At 40.3% G+C, this 18,128-nt stretch overlaps 1 protein-coding gene across 1 annotated transcript in view; it reads right to left on the bottom strand.

The window, feature by feature from the left end:
• elk1 (ETS transcription factor ELK1) overlaps window positions 1-12,390 on the bottom strand; it is a 36,057-nt gene extending 23,667 nt beyond the window's left edge. Inside the window, exon 1 of the mRNA XM_085393253.1 lies at window positions 11,329-12,390. Coding sequence (XP_085249379.1) covers window positions 11,329-11,353 — 25 coding nt within the window. The 5' untranslated portion in view covers window positions 11,354-12,390. The remainder of the gene's footprint in view (window positions 1-11,328) is intronic.
• Between the last annotated feature and the right edge of the window lie 5,738 nt (window positions 12,391-18,128).

Below are 18,128 nucleotides of genomic sequence, written 5' to 3'. Positions count from 1 at the left end.
GTTCAGCTTATCACTAGCTAATCCCCTCGCTCTTATTTTGAAAGTCCAGTTACTGCTAACTAGCTCTGACTCCTCTAGACTGGGCTCCATCTTCCCGAGCTTGCTGCGGTGCGTCACTGTGGAGCTGCACTCCAGTCCCAGAGTAAAGACTCTGCATTATGGTCTAATTTATTCTATACTGGACTATTAAAATATTTAAAGAGCAGAACCTTTAAATGAATATTTATCTAAATAAATAATTCAAGCAAATGTACATGAAACTTATTGCACCGTGCAAGTTAAAGACACTGATCCAACTTTTCCCAGTACTGAGCCAACACCCATGATAAAATGAATGATCTGTATCAATTACTATGAGGAGGTGGCTGGGATTCATTCTTTACACATACGGAAACATGTGGCTCCACTTAAACACAGATTTCCTAACTTTGTACAATAAAATGTGACAAACAAATGCATGAAAACTGAAAAGCATCCAAATGATCATAAGCTGTAAGCTTCTTCCATACTATGTGAGCCCTCCCTCCCAGCAACCCACAAACCACTGCTGGCATGCCACATAGTAAACAAAGAAGAACTGGATAAACCAGGTAATCAAGTTTGGGAGCGAGCATCAGATCCAAATCAAACACCGTTCCAGACTGTTACTGTTCGCTAGTGCAAGTGCACATAATTAGGCACAGTCAAACTCAATAAATCAGAACAAAAAGAATGTAAGTGAATGTGAAGAACTGCAGAGACGTCAACAGAAACAAGTTTTAACTAGCAGAGCAGAACGGTTTACTTTTTCTTTGAGAGGTTAAAAAAGGAAAAGCCTTTGCTCTTCAAACAACGCTATAGCTGCAGACAAAAGGGAAATAAAAGCACCACAAAAGCAGTACCTGGGTAAATACACTTTATTATCTTCCACCACTGCTGCTCAGTAATGATAGAGCAGAGGCTTCAGCAGAATTCTTGGTGTGCTGTTTACCTTGTGCAGGAACAGCAGAGCAAAACCGTGAACCTGATCTCTGCAGGAAAATTCACACAAACACATGACGACGATTACGCCAGATACAAGGGCGCTGCGCGAATTAATGAATGCAGCAGCTAATCTCTGCACGCAGGTTTCAGCGTGGCACAGAGACGAGTCAGATTGCCCTCACACTGTGAGCTGACCATAACAACCACCGCCGCAGACGGTGGGAATCCCATTAGAAATTCTGGTTTCTGAAAAAGAAACTGCATCTGATGAGTTAAAAAATAAGAGCCGGAGCCGAGCGACTCGTGCACCTCTCTGCTGACAGTGCAGCGCATTTATTTAACCTTTATAAAAGCTTCTTCCTCCCCCCAGCTGCCTGATCTTCTGTTCCATCAATCCCTGTAAATAAATAATGTGAATGCTGTTTAAGCATTTCACATAACTAAAACCCTCTGCACTTTTTTGGCACTTAACTACTTCTGTATACTTTGTGCTACGGAAACCGTTCTTTTTATGAGTTTTATTTGTTGGTTTGAATGAAATGGAAAAATCTTCTAATCCTCTTTAAACCCACCCTACTTTGAAACGTAACTAGTTCCGCATACTTTGAGCTAGAGAAAAAACTTTAAACCGGTCCCAACACCATTAAGGTATTACTAGTTTTGTTATATCTTTTATGGTTTTCAAAAGCCCTGCATGATGGATGGATGGTTTTCAAACAGTGACATTTTAAAATTTATAAAAGAAAAACTAGAAACTTAGGCTACGTTCACACTGCAGGCGAAAGCGCATCAAATCCGATGTTTTTGACCCTATGCGACCCATATCCGATCATGGTGTGACAGTGTGAACGGCACAAATCCGATATTTTCAAATCCGATCTGGGTCACTTTCATATGTGGTACTGAATCCGATACATATCTGATGTTTTAGAAAGCAACTGCTGTTTGAATAGTCATGTCGCATTAAATCCGTCTTTTATGTCACCGACACAAGACAGACGCCAATTATCAGCACCGGAGAAGTGCCCGAGAAGACATCGCAAACGCTTCCTGGCCATCCAGTGAAACTGTTGGGAAGACAACGTTGGAGAAACGTGAACATTTTATTTGTACTGTATAATCTGCAGATTCTGACAGAAATCTGCAACTATCCTTTGAAGCACCGCTCCTCTAAAACAGCAATAAGGATCATTATTAGGCCAAATGTAAATAACAAAATAACTTTATAACTTAAAGCAAAATTGGGAAACGTAAAGTCCGAAACAAGTCTTTATATTAAGGGCCATCAGTCACACAATGCTGTGCGCGTTGTGTGTGACGTCTTCTTTTGCGCATGCGGGCTGCTTTGAGGGTTCACACTAGAGCGCGTTTGCTGTCACATTTTATTTGTAGTGTGAAGAAGCAGACAAAAAAATCAGATTTGATCAAAAAATCTGAATAGAGCACGAAGACCTGCAGAGTGAACGTAGCCTAAGACTCAGTTCTCAAACCGATTACAACATCTCACTCTGTGTATTTGCACGAGTCTGAGCTTCGGTGTAGGATTTTTGCGACAGCTGCAGATCAATGCTCCAAGTTACAAAAATGAAGAGGTGACTGACTGACCAACGCGCTACAAAGATTGTCTCTCACAACACAGGATGTGATGTGAAAATCGTCATGTGACACCTGAGACACAAAGGATGCAGTGAGCATAAAAATGACTTAAGGATGCAGACACAAGCTGCTCCTGAAAGGTGGATTTAAATTCAGCAGATTCAGACCAGTGACTGTATAAAAGACACTGGTTCAGACTGATTGGCATAGAAACACAGAGGCAGGTGTGTATCACAGTGTGTGTGTGTCCTTATGTGCAAACATTGCTGTGTGGGGACATGCGTGTCCACATTTGTGTGATAGGGGTGTTTACAAACTGCCACCAATCAGAAACTGCCTGCTGAGCTAATTTCTGCTCTTTTTCTCTTGTACAGCATTTATTTCAGCACTTCTTCATTTTGATGATCTTCAGCTCCAGTTCTGCTCTTTTTTTGTTTTGAAAAAGGAATTTTCAGCAATTGAAGCTCAGTTTAGCTACTACTTGTTTTTATTTAGTGCATTTTCAGTTTTTGGTACCCTTGCTTTTTATACTTAAACTGGCTGATATTTTAGTAATCTTAATTCTACTACAGCCAAGATACTTGAGCAACTGAAAAACGAAATGCCAGAGTCAACATCAGTTGCAGCCGTAGTTTTATAATGAACACGTTCACAAGTTCAGAAAATAAACTATTACACATCTAGATGCCAGAGTGTGACAGCTTTGCTCTGTCTTAATCCATATTCTGAATACGCAGACTTTTCTGAAGTTCCCACAGAACAAACGCTGAGAGGAAAACAGAAAAACCCAAACACAGACTGAGTCGAACCACTGGTTTGTTCCCAGAAACCACGTCCTGTTGCACTGTGGTTTCTCTGCTTCCTGACATCAGTTTGTCAGTCAGATCTCAACATACTGTTCTGGTTACAGGGGAAAGTGTCTGGTTTTACTAAAGGAAACTAGTCTTCAATCAAACTTTGTCTGATTGTGCAGCTTAAAAATATAAAAGATTAATTTGTCAATGATTTATAATATCAAAGGAAATTAAACAATATTTTGTTACCTTTTGGTCGGATAAAAAGCCTGATTGATTAATGGATTTAAAATTGAAATCACGATTTAAAACAATGGCAGTTTAAGATACATTACCGACACCTCTTTTTCTAACACTGTCGGCTTTTCTGAAAATCGTTTTGTGGCTAATTCCTCAATGCCAATTAAACAGGAATCCATTCTGACAGTAGCTCTGCATGACTCACAGTTCAAAACAACCTTCATAAATCTTATACTGAGCCGTGGTGCAGCCCCTCAGTTCTTCCCCTGACTGAAACAGGTCATTTTAGGTCGTCTCTCTAAGTCGAGATTCAGAGATGCCCCTGAAGTGCTTGTGGTTCGACAACCGATGAGCCAGAGCCGACAGACAGGCTGCTTTTAGGGATATTTGGACTGTGTCTGTAGCCCAGTTACTCAAATACTATATCACTGCTATTGATCTCTGTGTGGGTGAACAGTTGGCCACTTTCTGAGTTTTCACATCTCTTCTAAACCAGCCAAGTATGGCATAAAGTATGGAAACTGTGATGCCAAAAAAACAAAACAAGATAATAGAAATATGATTTAGTTTCATTAGAATATGTTCGTCATCTGTCATAGATAAAGGAAACAGTATATATTCCTGTATGAAATGCAATGGGGTAATAAATGACACCCACTTGGTCATTTTAGTCGCCTGATGATTAAGGCCATCTTAATCTTTAGACCTAAGAGTAGAAATAAACTCTCTGAAACTGGGTGTTTGGGCAGTCTGAAGCTCTTTTGGTGCACATATATGTCCTCGTATATACGCTGCCTTCATTATGTTGAAACTTTGACTGTGTTTAATATAATACAGCATTAATGCACTTCAATACGAGCTTTGACACCGATTCTATTTAAGAGGAAATGAAAAGAGTATCAGATAGCCCCTTCAAGAGCAGCAGGAAGGGGAGGAGTCAGAATATAACCTGCCAAGCAGGCAGGTTAGATTCGCAGATGCTCTGAACCTGGCAAGTGGCTCACAGTTTAAAATCAGCTCTTTTCTTGAACAGATAACCCAAAGATTCTCTTATTTCAGAGTCAACAAAGTCAAGAGGTGTCTGGAACATGGCAGTGAACATGTACTTTCCTCCAAAAACACAGACTGACACAGCAGATAAAGAACTGAAGACGAACATCCTGAAAGCTCAGAAGATACAAATCACCACTTCTGGTCAAAACTTTCAGAATAAAGTCAAAGCAAAAACAGGATGTTTGTGAGAGGGACCTTCAGCCTTGAAATGACGTGGAATCCAACCACACGATGGTCCCGATAGCACAGCTGACAGCGCTGTGACTCCTCATCAGCACGCATCATACCAGAAACATGTCACATCTCACAGCATCGCTCAACACACATCAGAATGAGTCAGTGTTGCCATGGCAGCAGGTGATATTACATCACAGACCTGACACTGTCTCCATGATAACAGTAGGCATCATGTCTGTGATAGGGCTGTGTTAATGACAGTTTTTACAGTGAAATTCAAGCAGACGCCACACTTCATAAACCACACAGGCCCAGAGCGCTTGGATCTTTACTGCAGTCTGTGCCCTAAACCTGCATTCGCTCTATTGGCCAGCAGGGGGCAAAACCTATGTTTGCAACACCCCCCCAAACAAAACAAAACCTTACTTTTTACTAGAGATGAACCGATCAGATATTACGTATCAGTATTGGTCCGATACTGACCTAAATTACTGGATCGGATATCGGAGAGTAATGAAAAATGTAATCCGATCCATTAAATATCACAAAAGCACCTCACAAAACTTGCAACATGGCGTAACTCAGCTCTAGGGCTGCCACAAACGATTATTTTGATAGTCGACTAGTAGGGCTGAACGATATATCGCATTTGCGATAATATCGCGACATGATCAAGTGCAATTTTCTAACCGCAAAGGCTGCGATTATACTCTGGACATGTCCAAATTCATGGGCTGCATCCTCCTGAGGCCGCATTTGTAGACCGATTACGTCACAGCGACGTGCCGAAGGCTGTCCAAATTACTACCATATCCCAGAATTCATAGCGCGGCCCAGCCAAACTCCAGTTTCCAGCAATGGCGGCCGCTACTAAGTTTTAAAATTACTCATACTAATCTTTCTGGGTCACAAAATAAACTTTTAACATATTTTCAGGCGAGAAAGTAGTTGTGTAAACATCAAATATCTGCTCGGTTTATCAAGATATCCCATATTTGCAAAAGTGCTTCGACGTTTTCAGAGGCGTCTGCTACCCACCAGCTCGACAGCTAGCCGGGAGCTCGAGGGTTACTGATGCGGCCGAGAACGGCACAACTCCCGGCACATCATTTTCAGATCACCGCGGAGTTTCGCTGCTCGGGTTAAACGTAATATATAAGTCACTTAGACAACCTAAAAATGTTATTGTTGGGCTTTTTTCAGTGTTTTGTTTGTTCGTGAGTAAATCGGTTTGGCTGAGATTAAAGTTATTAGATTAGATAAAATAAAACTTTATTAATCCCCCGGGTGGGTTCCTCCTTGGTTTTCACACAGCTGACTAAACGTCAAACAGAAAACTTATTAAACAGAAGTATGAGACAGTCGAGAATTTACACCAGTGTCTGGTTATATTTTAGATAGCAAGAAGCAGACGGCCGAGTTTATTAAACTCCACCGAGACAGCGGTGACGCTAATCAGAACTAGACCGTCCAATTTCACGCCTTTAAACTTTAAAGGCGTGTTTGTGTGTGTGTTTATACAATTGCTATTATGTTTGCACTTTATGTGTAATGTTACTGACTGCAGAGATCAGTAAGATGTGTGTATTTTTTATTTATTAGTTTTATTTATTTAATATTATTTTTTAATTGAATGACTGTCTAGTAGTTCACAGATGTCGAAAAACTGAGTGTGGTAAAGCCACTGATTTTTTTTATGTATATTTCTGCAATCTGCACATTGTACTGACTTTCATTTTAATGTTTACACCAGGGTTCCTTGTCAGCACTTTATGCTCAGATGTTTGTAAGCTAAAAATAAACTATTGTGTATGTTCAAATATACTGTTGTGATTGAAGAAGTTAAATAAAAATGTCAGTCATCAATTCATGCATCACCTCATGTCATCATAACAGAGGTCTGTCTTCCAGGAAAGAACAGTTTAAAATTAATGTAATATAGTATTGGCCATACTATATGATGTATTGCTTGTCTTTGTTTAATAATACAGAAGACAAAGACCTTAAAAAATAATCGCATATCGCATCGCAATATTGGGGCAAAAAATCGCAATTAGATTATTTTCCATAATCGTTCAGCCCTATCGACTAGTCACCGATTATTTTTGCGATTAGTCGACTAATCAGATCATGCATCCATTGAACGTAAAACGTACAGCTTATTGCCCCAGCAGCATCTGCTCTTATATAACTATCATTAGCTTACAGCTTTAAGTGTTTAAGGTAAGTGCTAACTAAAAATAAAGACAAGTTGATGGGTTATTAAATTTTAATGACATTTGCAGATTGTTTCAGTGAAGTTTAATAAACTCCTTGCTATCTAAAATATAACAGGACACCGCAGTATATTCTCGAGCATCTCACACTTCTGATAATCAGCTGTCTCCTTGACGTTTATTCAGCTGTGTAAAAACTATAACTTTAATCTCAGCCAAACCGATTTACTCAGGAACTAATAAAATACTGAAAAAGCCAAACAATAACAGTTTTAAGGTATCTAAGTGAAAGCGAAAGACGGCAGTGGGTTTGAAAACGATTTGCCGGGAGTCCGGTGTTCTCACGGCTCTAGTGAGCCTAGCCCCCGGCTAGCTATCGAGCTGGTGGGTAACAGATGTCTCCGAAAACGTCGGAGCGCTTTTGAAAATATGTGGTGTCTTGTAGGGCTGCTCGATTATGGCTAAAATGATAATCACGATTATTTTCACTGAAATTGAGATCTCGATTATTTGACGATATTTATTTAACCCTTTAAGACCTACCATAGAACCAAGTCCGCCAGAGCTTATATTATTTTTTTACATGTTGTAGTGCCATTTGTGGGAGCATTTCAAGTTGCTATACAACTGTTATAGCCCATATTTTAATAATATGTATGCATTAAGTCCATAGTAACTACATTAATTGCAAAAAAGTGCAATAAACTACAAAAAAAATTGAAAATCGTTTTTGTTTTTTAACATATATTTCTACTTGGAGAAATTTAAGAGGTTTATCCCTCAAAACTTTAAATACAAAAAAGTTGCAAAAAATAGTTTACAACAACAGGAAATTAATTTTGAGTGTCTTCATAGTTTTATTTTGGAGATACACCAATTTTTATATACTGCAGGAAAAACAAAAACAATCCTATGATGCAAATTTGCAAAGAAAACAGCAGGTGCATCAAAATAAACTATTTCCAGCAGTGCAATTCGAGTTCTAAGCATCCCAGAAACTATTCAGAAAAGTCAAACATGACCAGTATAGGCTTTTAAGGCCTACAAGTAAAAAAAAAAACTACATTTTCCGCGAAAATGACATCACTTCCGGTTTCGGGCAGGAAATGGCGGACATGTGATAGTTAGCGGTGACTTCTGTTTCAATGTGCGAAGTGTTACGAACAGCTGATCGGATCGGCAAAGCGTGTTTCTGGAATATTATGTTTTTGTTCCTGCAAGCGCTTTTTATGCAATTTATGTGGAAGGAAACCGTGACCGAGGACAAGCTGATGACATAAGATGTAAGTTTCATATGCAAAACAAATTATTGCGCTAGCTTACACGGTTCAGGTTCTACAGGGATTTAAAAATAGTTACACAAAACGGAGCGTGCTGCTCTGACCGGCTTTAAAGGGTTAACAATAACAATGTATTGAATAATGACTTTAAAAAATAATATAAAATAGTGTGCAACACCACTGAAGTTTTTTTTTTTTTTTTTTTACCTCTCTTTTCAACCAACGGCAGTCACTCTCCTCTCCAAATAACTTCTGCTTAGCTTTCCGAGCTTCCCTCGGGTCCTCTTAATCAGCGGTCTCAACCTTTTTTGCGCCACGGACCGGTTTATGCCCGACAATATTTTCACGGACCGGCCTTTAAGGTGTTGCGGATAAATGAGGGAGGGGCTAATAATCGGCTCAGTCATTTTTAATGATCGTTGAAAGCCCAGATCGTAATCGTGATTAAAATTCGATTAATTGAGCAGCCCTAGTGTCTTGATAAACTGAGAAGATATTTGAGGTTTACACAGCTACATTCTCGCCTGAAAATATGCTAAACATTTATTTTGTGACCCAGAAAGAATAATAAGAGTAATATTAAAACTAACTAGCTGCCGCCATTGTTGGAAACTGAGCTGGGCTGCGATATGAATTCTGGGACACTGCTTCTTCTTCTTCAGGGTTTAACGGCAGCTGGCATCCTTGTACATGCAGTGCTGCCATCTTCTGTTTCAGTCCGTTATTGCACTCTTAAATCATGCTACTTATTCCTGCGTCTTTTGTGATCTTACAAAGCTTCAAACGACGCGTCGACGATTAAACCAGTCGTCGACGATTTTGATAGTTGACGTAATCGTGACTAGTTGACTAATCGTGGCAGCCAAACTCAGCTCATAACCTTAGCCCGTCGGAGCAGTATGTGTCACGTGATAGAGCGGCTGTGGCACATCAAATCCGAATTTTTTGACCCTATGCGACCCATATCCGATCATGGTGTGACAGTGTGAACGGCACAAATCCGATATTTTCAAATCCGATCTGGGTCACTGTCATATGTGGTACTGAATCCGATACATATCCGATGTTTTAGAAAGCGACTGCTGTTTGAATAGTCATGTCGCATTAAATCCGTCTTTTACGTCACTGACACAAGACAGATGCTAATTATCAGCGCTGGAGAACACATCGTGAACGCTTCCTGGCCATCCAGAGTAGATGTCAGTGAAACTGTTGGGAAGACAACGTTAACATTTTATTTGTACTGTATAATCTGCAGATTCTGACAGAAATCTGCAACTATCCTTTGAAGCACCGCTCCTCTAAAACAGCAATAAGGATCATTATTAGGTTATTTACATTATTATGTAAATAACAAAATAACTTAAAGCAAAAATTGGGAAACGTAAAATCCGAAGTCTTTATATTAAGGGCCATCAGTCAAACAATATTGTTTGGTCTGGGTCTAAACAGAGCGCGTTGTGTGTGACATCTTTTGCTCATGCGGGCCGCTTTGAGCGTTCACACTAGAGCACGTTTGCTGTCGCATTTTATTCGTAGTGTGAACAAGCAGACAAAAAAATCGGATTTGATCAAAAAATCGGAATTGAGCATTAAGACCTGCAAAGTGAACGTAGCCAAGGTTACACACGGTTTATTAATTTAATGCTGATAACAGGTATGCTGTATCACACACTCACAGCCAGAAAGTTGGCATCGGATTGGAAAAATGGGTCAGATCAGACAGATGGGCCACAGCTATGTGTCAGGGCTTTTGCTCTGGCTAGTGGTCAATGAAGTTGTGTCATTTTTGAACGAATAGATACTGCCGTTGTACATTATAAAACAAAAATCATTCATTTAGCCAACAGGTATTTCTGGTGCCAACTAGCAAAAGCAGAACACATGGAAGCAATCGATAACCTCAATTGCAGCCCAAAACCAATCAGTATCATCACAACGTTGTTCCATTTTGCACAGTACTGTAAAACTGTAGTGCATACTGTAGTATTTTTGCTCGACCACATTGCCAAGCACTTGCATTATATCTCGCCATGGTGTGCAGCATGTCCTTGAAAAATCTAAGAAAGTGGACAAGTTAAGGACAAAAGAAAAACTCGCAGAACTAAGAAACTGTTTACATCAGACAGACAGCATCTGAAAGTCACGTCCTTAAAACAAATCCAGCAAAAACCTGACACAGGACCTGAGAGATCACTGAAGTTTCAGCAATGATCTCAGTGGAAGGGTGGCAGTCAAGAAAGCAGTGAAAGGGAATGGAAAAGGAAAGGTTGATGTATGAAAATTACACAAGAACTCAAGTGAAAATCACTGACAAAGGGTCTAATTGAGCAATTAATCCAAATTTGATATTTCTGAGTCAAATCATCATCAGTATGTATGAAGGAGGTCAGGAGAAAGCTACAACAGTGTCTACAGCCACCTGTAAAACACTGTGGAGACTCTGTCATGGTTTGGAACTGTATTTCAACCAGTGGTGTTGATCTTTTCAAAAAAGATGTAATTAAAACTGCAGAGACGTACAAATAGATTTCGATTCACTATGCAATACCATCTCAGAAGTTACTGATTGACAATGTTTTTTTTTTAGCATGCTGCATTTCCATTTATGTTCATATGAATTGATAAAATAAAGCAGAAACTGTCATTTTCATAACCCCTGTATTAATCTCTAGTAGTGTGCTCTGCTCCAAATCATAAACAGGTATTAGTGCTGTAGCAACAGAAAACATATAAACACACACCATCCCCCCTGCAGTGACTTTCTGCCCCCCTACTGTGAATAGTTAAAGAGCATTTAGTGTGGATTTTCTCTCTCAGGCTGCAAGTTTGTACACGCCTGCAGCAGCATGAAAACAATTCAGGTCCAACCCAGCTGCAGGCCACAGCAGCTTCCACACACCTGTTGCAAAGCTGCTGCTTCTTCCCTCCAAAGTGCACAGAAACACACGCAGGACTGCGGTACACACACGCACGCACGCAACTGTATCCTGCAGCAGTATTTCTCACCGTTAATCAGTGGGTTGGACTCCATCTTCAGCAAAACGATCCTTCTCGTTGCTGTTTTCTATCTCCCAGATGCCTCACACCACCTCCATGCTGCTGTCCTGCTGTCAGTCTGTCTGTGTCTGTTTGTGCGTCTGTGAGTCTGTGAGTGTGTGTGTGTGTGTGTGTGTATGCGCTGGAGGGGGTTTACAGCTGTCAGAGCCAGGCTGAGGAGGCTGAAGAGGAGGCGACGTTCAGCAGCTTCTCTACCGGCCTGCTGGCGTTATGTAACCGCTCCGAGCTGCCGCTGCCAGGCTCCCCTACCTCCATGATAACCACACTAACGGAAAGCAGAAGTTATCACAAAAACCGATATGACAAAACAGAAAAAAAGTCCCTCTTATGTGTCAAAAAACAATCTTCATCCGCTGATACCTCAGTGATTAATTAACATCCACTGTGTTAGTTAGCGTCCAATAGCTTTTCACTGGTTAACAACGCAAATTAGATCCATTCTGCGGATGTGCATGGGGCAAACTGAGGCGATTTTCTCCCGCTCACGTCCCTCTGCCAGAGCCTGGATGTGTTCAACAGCTAACTGGCTATAAGTCCGCTGCCAGGCTAACACTTTTTAGGAAAAAAAAAACCTATAAAAATAATAGACGTCTGTGTATATTTGTCTCATCTGTGGAGTCCGTGGTTGTCGTTTAACCACTCCGGTGATGCTACTTCCGGTGTTGTACTCCACAAAGTTTACACAAGTTCAAGGTTTCTCCGGGCTGCAGCGCTTAGGTTAGCTTAGCCAGGCTTAGCCTAGCCTAGCCTGCTGCTATGACAGCCCCCCGCCTTCCTGCGCTTCTGCTGGTGCGTCAGCCCCCCCAAACAGCCCCTCCGACTGCGGGACAGATCTAAAAGGAGTACACCAGGAACGGTCCACAGGCCTCCGGCATGGAGAAAAAGTAGTTTGTACCATCTGCCCCAGGCTGTTAGTAGGCTGTGTCCGAGGATATCGTATTTAATGCGTGTTTTCCCAGTTTCTTCCTGTTTGGAACCACACGCCTCCTCAACGCTTCCATTCTCGTCAGATTAGCCTCAACACAAACGGCATCACTTCCGGTGTACCTTCAGATTAAAACTAAAATGGCTCAAGCGCCCCACGCTCTCTCTGTAGGAAATGATCGTTTTTCATTCTTATTGCTACCATAGATCTTTTTAAACAAGCCTTGTAACTTTGATATTTTTAGATTACTTAAAATCGATTATTTGCCTAAACTCAGGAATGGAAGCTTGTTTCCAGCACTTTTTAATTTAAATGTATTTTTTTTTTTTTTTACCATTATTACTTATTTATTTTATTATTCATTTATTTAATGCTAGCCATATGCCAAAATTTAAGTTTATTATCTCAAAATTTTGAGTTACTCACATTTTTTAAATACCTAGTAAGGTATTCACCTTTTGCAGAGCTTGACAAATATAAAGATTTTTGATCATTTAACTGGTTAAAGAACAGTTACAGTGACTTGTTTTAATATTTTTGCACTTTGTAATGCTGTAATTGTTGGTGGAGGCTTCTCTGCCTGAGAGTGTCATTAGAGACACTTCCTCATAGAAAAAAAGAGTAAAAAACAAAGAAAGAAAAGACAGTGTAGGTAAAAGAGTGTTTAGAGGAGTCTCAAGTCTTCACTAAAGACAAACTTTTCATATTTGACTGATGAGTGCACACGTGTAATTTTCATGTCTCATTGACCACTGACATTAAGGTTAATTAACCATTAAAATGAGGTTTCTGAGTGCAGACTTGCTTCTCAAAGTTCCGCATCAGCTCGTTGTCTGGGTTTTAGCAAAATTATTTTATATATTTGGGGTTTTTGCCCTGTTTTTAAACCTCGAATCAGTGACCGAATCAGCCAATGAATATTATCATAAATCTGTGTGGAATTACGTTTTCAAATGAAAGGTTTGCGGGTTTTATGTGCTCTTATTTTGAAGAACATCCTTTCGCGCTTTGTTTGAATTCCGGTGAGTGAAAGCGCCGTTTCTGCAGCAACGGGGGGTGACGTCACGACGGCTGTGCGCTCCATGGACAGGAGTTCTGAGTAACTCCGCCAAACTTTGCTGAACGAACTCAGTGAAACGCATCTTATCGATGTCAGATCTGCACTCTCATCGCACCGCTGCGGTCTTTGCAAAGATAACCGCTCGCACGGCCAATCCCATTTTGGAAACAGGGAATAGTGCTCGTATCTCAGGTACTGTGATAAAATAAGGTAAGTCTAAATTTGTTCACAGGTTTTCACAGTTAAATCTCTGTCCCTTGTTCCCAGGCTTTTCTCTCTACATGTGTTTCAGGTCTTCGGTGGGCGGGGCTCCTGAGCACACCTGGAAGGTGTGTTCCCAGACTATAAATATGTGGCTGGGACTCCCGCGTTTCTCTCTCCCTGCCACCATGCCGTGTGCTGAATTAGTTTCTCTTTAATTTCTTAATAAACTATTTTCTTAAAGGTGTGTCCGCCTCTTTGTCATATCCTTAAGAACCGGGTTGTGACAAAATTATATAAACTGGACGTTATTTTTGTTAAAAAGCTCATTCTCTAATAATTCAGACGAAAACCTTTTTGTTTTGAAGTTTGAAGTCTGTCACTAGGAACCAGCTGTAGCCATGAGGTGACCCTGACCTATACTCATGGTAAACATCGTGTGAGCACTGCTACTGACAGTACTACTGTAATCTTTCATTTACGTTTAAGGAGGAAAGCAGTGAAAAATATTATAAAAATGCTATCAAAATATTTCTGTCTTCAGTAAACAGTAAAATGAAATCAAAGCTGAAAGGAATATTGAACTAAAACTGCAAACATGTTGCAAAATTAAAATGCAGCAATAATCTCAAGCACTAATTATTCATAATATTCACTTTATAAGAAGTATAATATTGTTTATAATAATCAATTAATTATAATTTTATCTTTTTATAAAACATCAGGTAGATTAAACTACAAGGTCTCTGAGAGAGCTAAAAAAAAAAGGTACTTAAGGAGGATTTAGGTGTTAGTATTTATGGTGTTAGCATACAGACTCAATTACATTATTACCTGTTATACATATTTATAGGACAGTGTGACATCATCAATAAGACCAAAAAAGTTTCAGTTCAACTTTTCAGCCTTTGCATTGTTTGACTTGTTGGAGGCGTCTCAGACTTCCTGGATTGTAGGAAATGTGCTAATCCTCCACACTGCTCGAATCATCACCCTACACTGTGCTGTAAGAGGGGCCAAACAAAGCCCCCCCTGTTTAAATCCTTGGTGACAAAGTCTGTAATCTGTTACACTGATGAGATCGGGTTCCTTTCTCTGTTGAACTTTCACACCCAGAGGTGGAATGTCTTTGAATAATTTATGTAATCTGGATGGAGAGAAGTGTAGTCTGTGGACGGTTTTGAACGTGAGCATTTATACAAGTACCACCAATTTTTTCCAAAGATTTTTCCCAGACTTCATCAGCGATCTGAGCGTCCACTTCTTCATTCCAGTCTAGTCGGAATGATCCCGAGGATGGAGCTTTACAGCTCCACTGGAAGACGTCTGATTATTCAGGACACTGTAAAGCTGCATGAAGAGGTCTCTGTTCATACTTTAGGACGTGATTTTTAGAGTTGTTTCAAACTCTAAAAATGAAAATAAATGCAAATGTGAAAACTAAAACGTCTGCTGTAGCTGGCCATCAATACCTCATACTCTTACCCTTCTGCTTCTAGACTTTAAAGACGAGCTCCTCCAGACCTGCTATACATGATTAAAGCATATCAGTGTGTCAGCATATAGATTTTTGTCAGTATAGTGAGCATCTGAGACCAGACTTTTAATGGGTGTTGCACTCTAGGATTCTCACTGTAAAAGTCTAACTGTTCGGGAGTGATGTGAGAGACGTCTGCCTGCAGGACGTGTGTTCAATCCACAGCCAAACAGCCATTTTCATCTAGGTTAGTGCCAGGAAATCAACCACGCCACAAAGATAATGTATTTATATATCAGCAAAGTATAATTCAGACTGGGGGAAACCCAAGCCACCTTCCTGTTTCCTGAAAAGCTCAAAAAAGTCCAAATGTGAGCGTGAGCCTCACTCCTGCAGAGTGTCCTCTTTGGTCTCCTCTCAGTATCAGCAGTTTACTGGAGTATAAAGACTGTTTTTAATAACATATGGCAAACTTAAAGGCAGATCTTCTCACTTGTTACACCCAGGTGGTGTTCTAGTTCAGCAATGTGCTGCAGATTTGTCTTTTTGTTGTGAGGAATGTTTAAATAAATTCCCAAAGCATCGCAAGCAAAACGGAATATTTCTAACTGTTTCTAATTTCTTTTAAAGACCTAAAACTAAAATACTGTAGATCTGCAATACATCAATAAAAATAACGAAAATGACTAAGATTAAAAAGCTTTTGGCTCCTGAAGTTGAATCTTGAAGGTTTTACATCGATAAAAGAAGGATAGAGAGAGAGAGAGCAAATGTCCACAGATCCTTTCTTGCAGTGCACTGGGATGACGTCTTTCACTCAGAGTAACAGGGTTTGAATCTTGATTTCAAACTTGACGTCGTTATTTTGTTTTACAGCGACTCTCATTAAGGATTTCTTCTAAAGACGTTGGCTGAAATCACCTCCTCCTGTCTGACTGCAGCTAGAATCGACCACATGCTGGCCGAGCTCTGGCCATTCAGTCGGCATCACATCTTTCTCTTTCTTTCCCTCTGCTTCTTTACGCCACTGCCTCTATTCAGCATCCAGTTTCCATGGCAACAGGTTCTTTATGGCGCTGCATCTCTAAAAAGCAGCTGAGCTAATGGCCAAGCACCGCTACATCTTGTTTCAATAATCGTTACATATGCTGAGGGTCTGTTTGTGCGTCAGTTCGACGCACAATCGCATCTCATCGGAGGATTTCCAAAAGTATGTGGACAGTGGATCACGTGTGACCCTGCTGCAGAGATTTCCACCCGTTCGGAGCAGGATGTTTCTGTTCTGGCACAACCTTTTATCTCCCAAATGAAAGATTTCTTTCTAAGATTATTCAATTATTTGTTTAATAGTAAGAACCGTGTAGAGAAGGACCCTCATTTCTGACAAACTCACCTGGTCTGTGAACATTAACAAGCTCAGCAGCACTTCACTTCCTGAGGTTGCTGGAGAGGAACTGTGTGCATGGCAAACTGCTGGTGGCCTTTTATTATGTGTAGAAAGCATCCCGGTGTACTGCCTAACAGCCGGATGCTCTGCAGCAGATAAAAAGGGTAATCAGAAGGAAATAACAAACACATTACCAAAGACTGCTGGCTGCACACTCCCCTCCCTACAAGAAGCTGTTAATGCAAAATATCACCTTATAATCACTAAATATGATTAATAATAATAATAAATTGTATTTATAAAGCACCTTTCAAGACACCCAAGGACACTGTACAATAGATAAAAACACATAATAGAACAATGACGAACAATAAAAAAACAAAAGCACAAGATAAAATTAACAAACAGTGGGCTCACAGTGAATATGCAGATTTGAACAGATGGGTTTTGGGTTGGGATTTAAACTGGGGGAGAGAACCAATGTTTCCTTTACCTGGGGGCAGAGAGCTCCACAGCCTGGGAGCAGAACAGCTGAAAGCTCTGCTGCCCATGGCGGTGAGGCGGAAGGAAGGCACAGAAAGCTGGATAGAAGAAGAAGATCAAAGCGAGTGGACAGAAAAGGTGGTGCTTAACAGGTCAGACAGGTAAGGAGGTGTGAGGTTATGAATGGCCTTGAAGGTGAGCAGAAGAAGTTTTCTCACTCTGGACTCTGCTTGACCTGTTGCCCGGTGGTTGAAGGTAAAAGTCCATCAAAACAAAGGCAAACAGTGCAGTTACTGTCTGAAATCGAATACTGTAAAGCACCGTCTCTTTCATGCTTGACACCTTAATATTGATCATTATTTATCATCTTCTGCTGACTTTTCTTTTTTTGAGACAGAACTCGCACTCGATTTTTTGTATTTTATAATGTGATAACAACAAAAGCATTCTGATTGAAATAATGGTGGAAAGACGTGAGTCACAGTCGCTGTACTCATCTTTTAAATTACTCCATATAAATGTTATATTAGTAAAATATGTTTTTTTAAATCAGTAAAATGTCTGAAACATATTTATAAAAATAAAGTAGAAATAATTAAAAAGTACTAACATAGAGAAAATTGTACTACGTTTGTACTAACAATAAGAAAATAAGACAAATATGGACACATGTTCAGCAAAATAAATATTTCAAAATATTAAAATAACTGAAACTTGTTTTGGAAGCTTATTAGTCCATAGAATGAATGAACATCATTTAAAAATATTATTGAAAAAATTACTGACATGTAAAAAGTTTATCATGAGGAATAACGTACAAAGGAATAGTACAAAAAGCTCAAAGTGGGGAGAGCCAGAGAAGTGTGGCAGTACAGAGATCCAAATATGGCCAAAGCTGAGCGTGAAGTGGGGACAGGGAGGAGGCGGGGGGCAGAGGAGGCTGTTTGAGCAGCAGACTGCAGCAGGTGGGAGTGATGACAACAGCCAGGGCTGGTCTGGGAGCCTCTTCGGCTTCCTGTCGTGACATCATCAAAGCGAAAGACGTGTTGCTTAGTCCAGGAAGAGAACAGCAGTCGAGGAGGAAGATGGTGGGAATGAGGCAGCAGGATCAAAGAGAACATGAACTTGGACCGAACTGTGGAAACCAGAGACACACCGTGTTTGGCAAAGGGGAGTCACCAGCCCCACTCCTGGAGGATGGCTGACCGCCGTAGAA

The sequence above is a fragment of the Rhamphochromis longiceps genome, linkage group LG20 (genome assembly GCF_057381845.1).
Source record: "Rhamphochromis longiceps isolate RC_006_pf linkage group LG20, R_longiceps_female_GT1.1, whole genome shotgun sequence".
In the NCBI taxonomy this organism is placed as follows: Eukaryota; Metazoa; Chordata; class Actinopteri; order Cichliformes; family Cichlidae; genus Rhamphochromis; species Rhamphochromis longiceps.
This window is presented reverse-complemented; position numbering and strand designations above follow the sequence as displayed.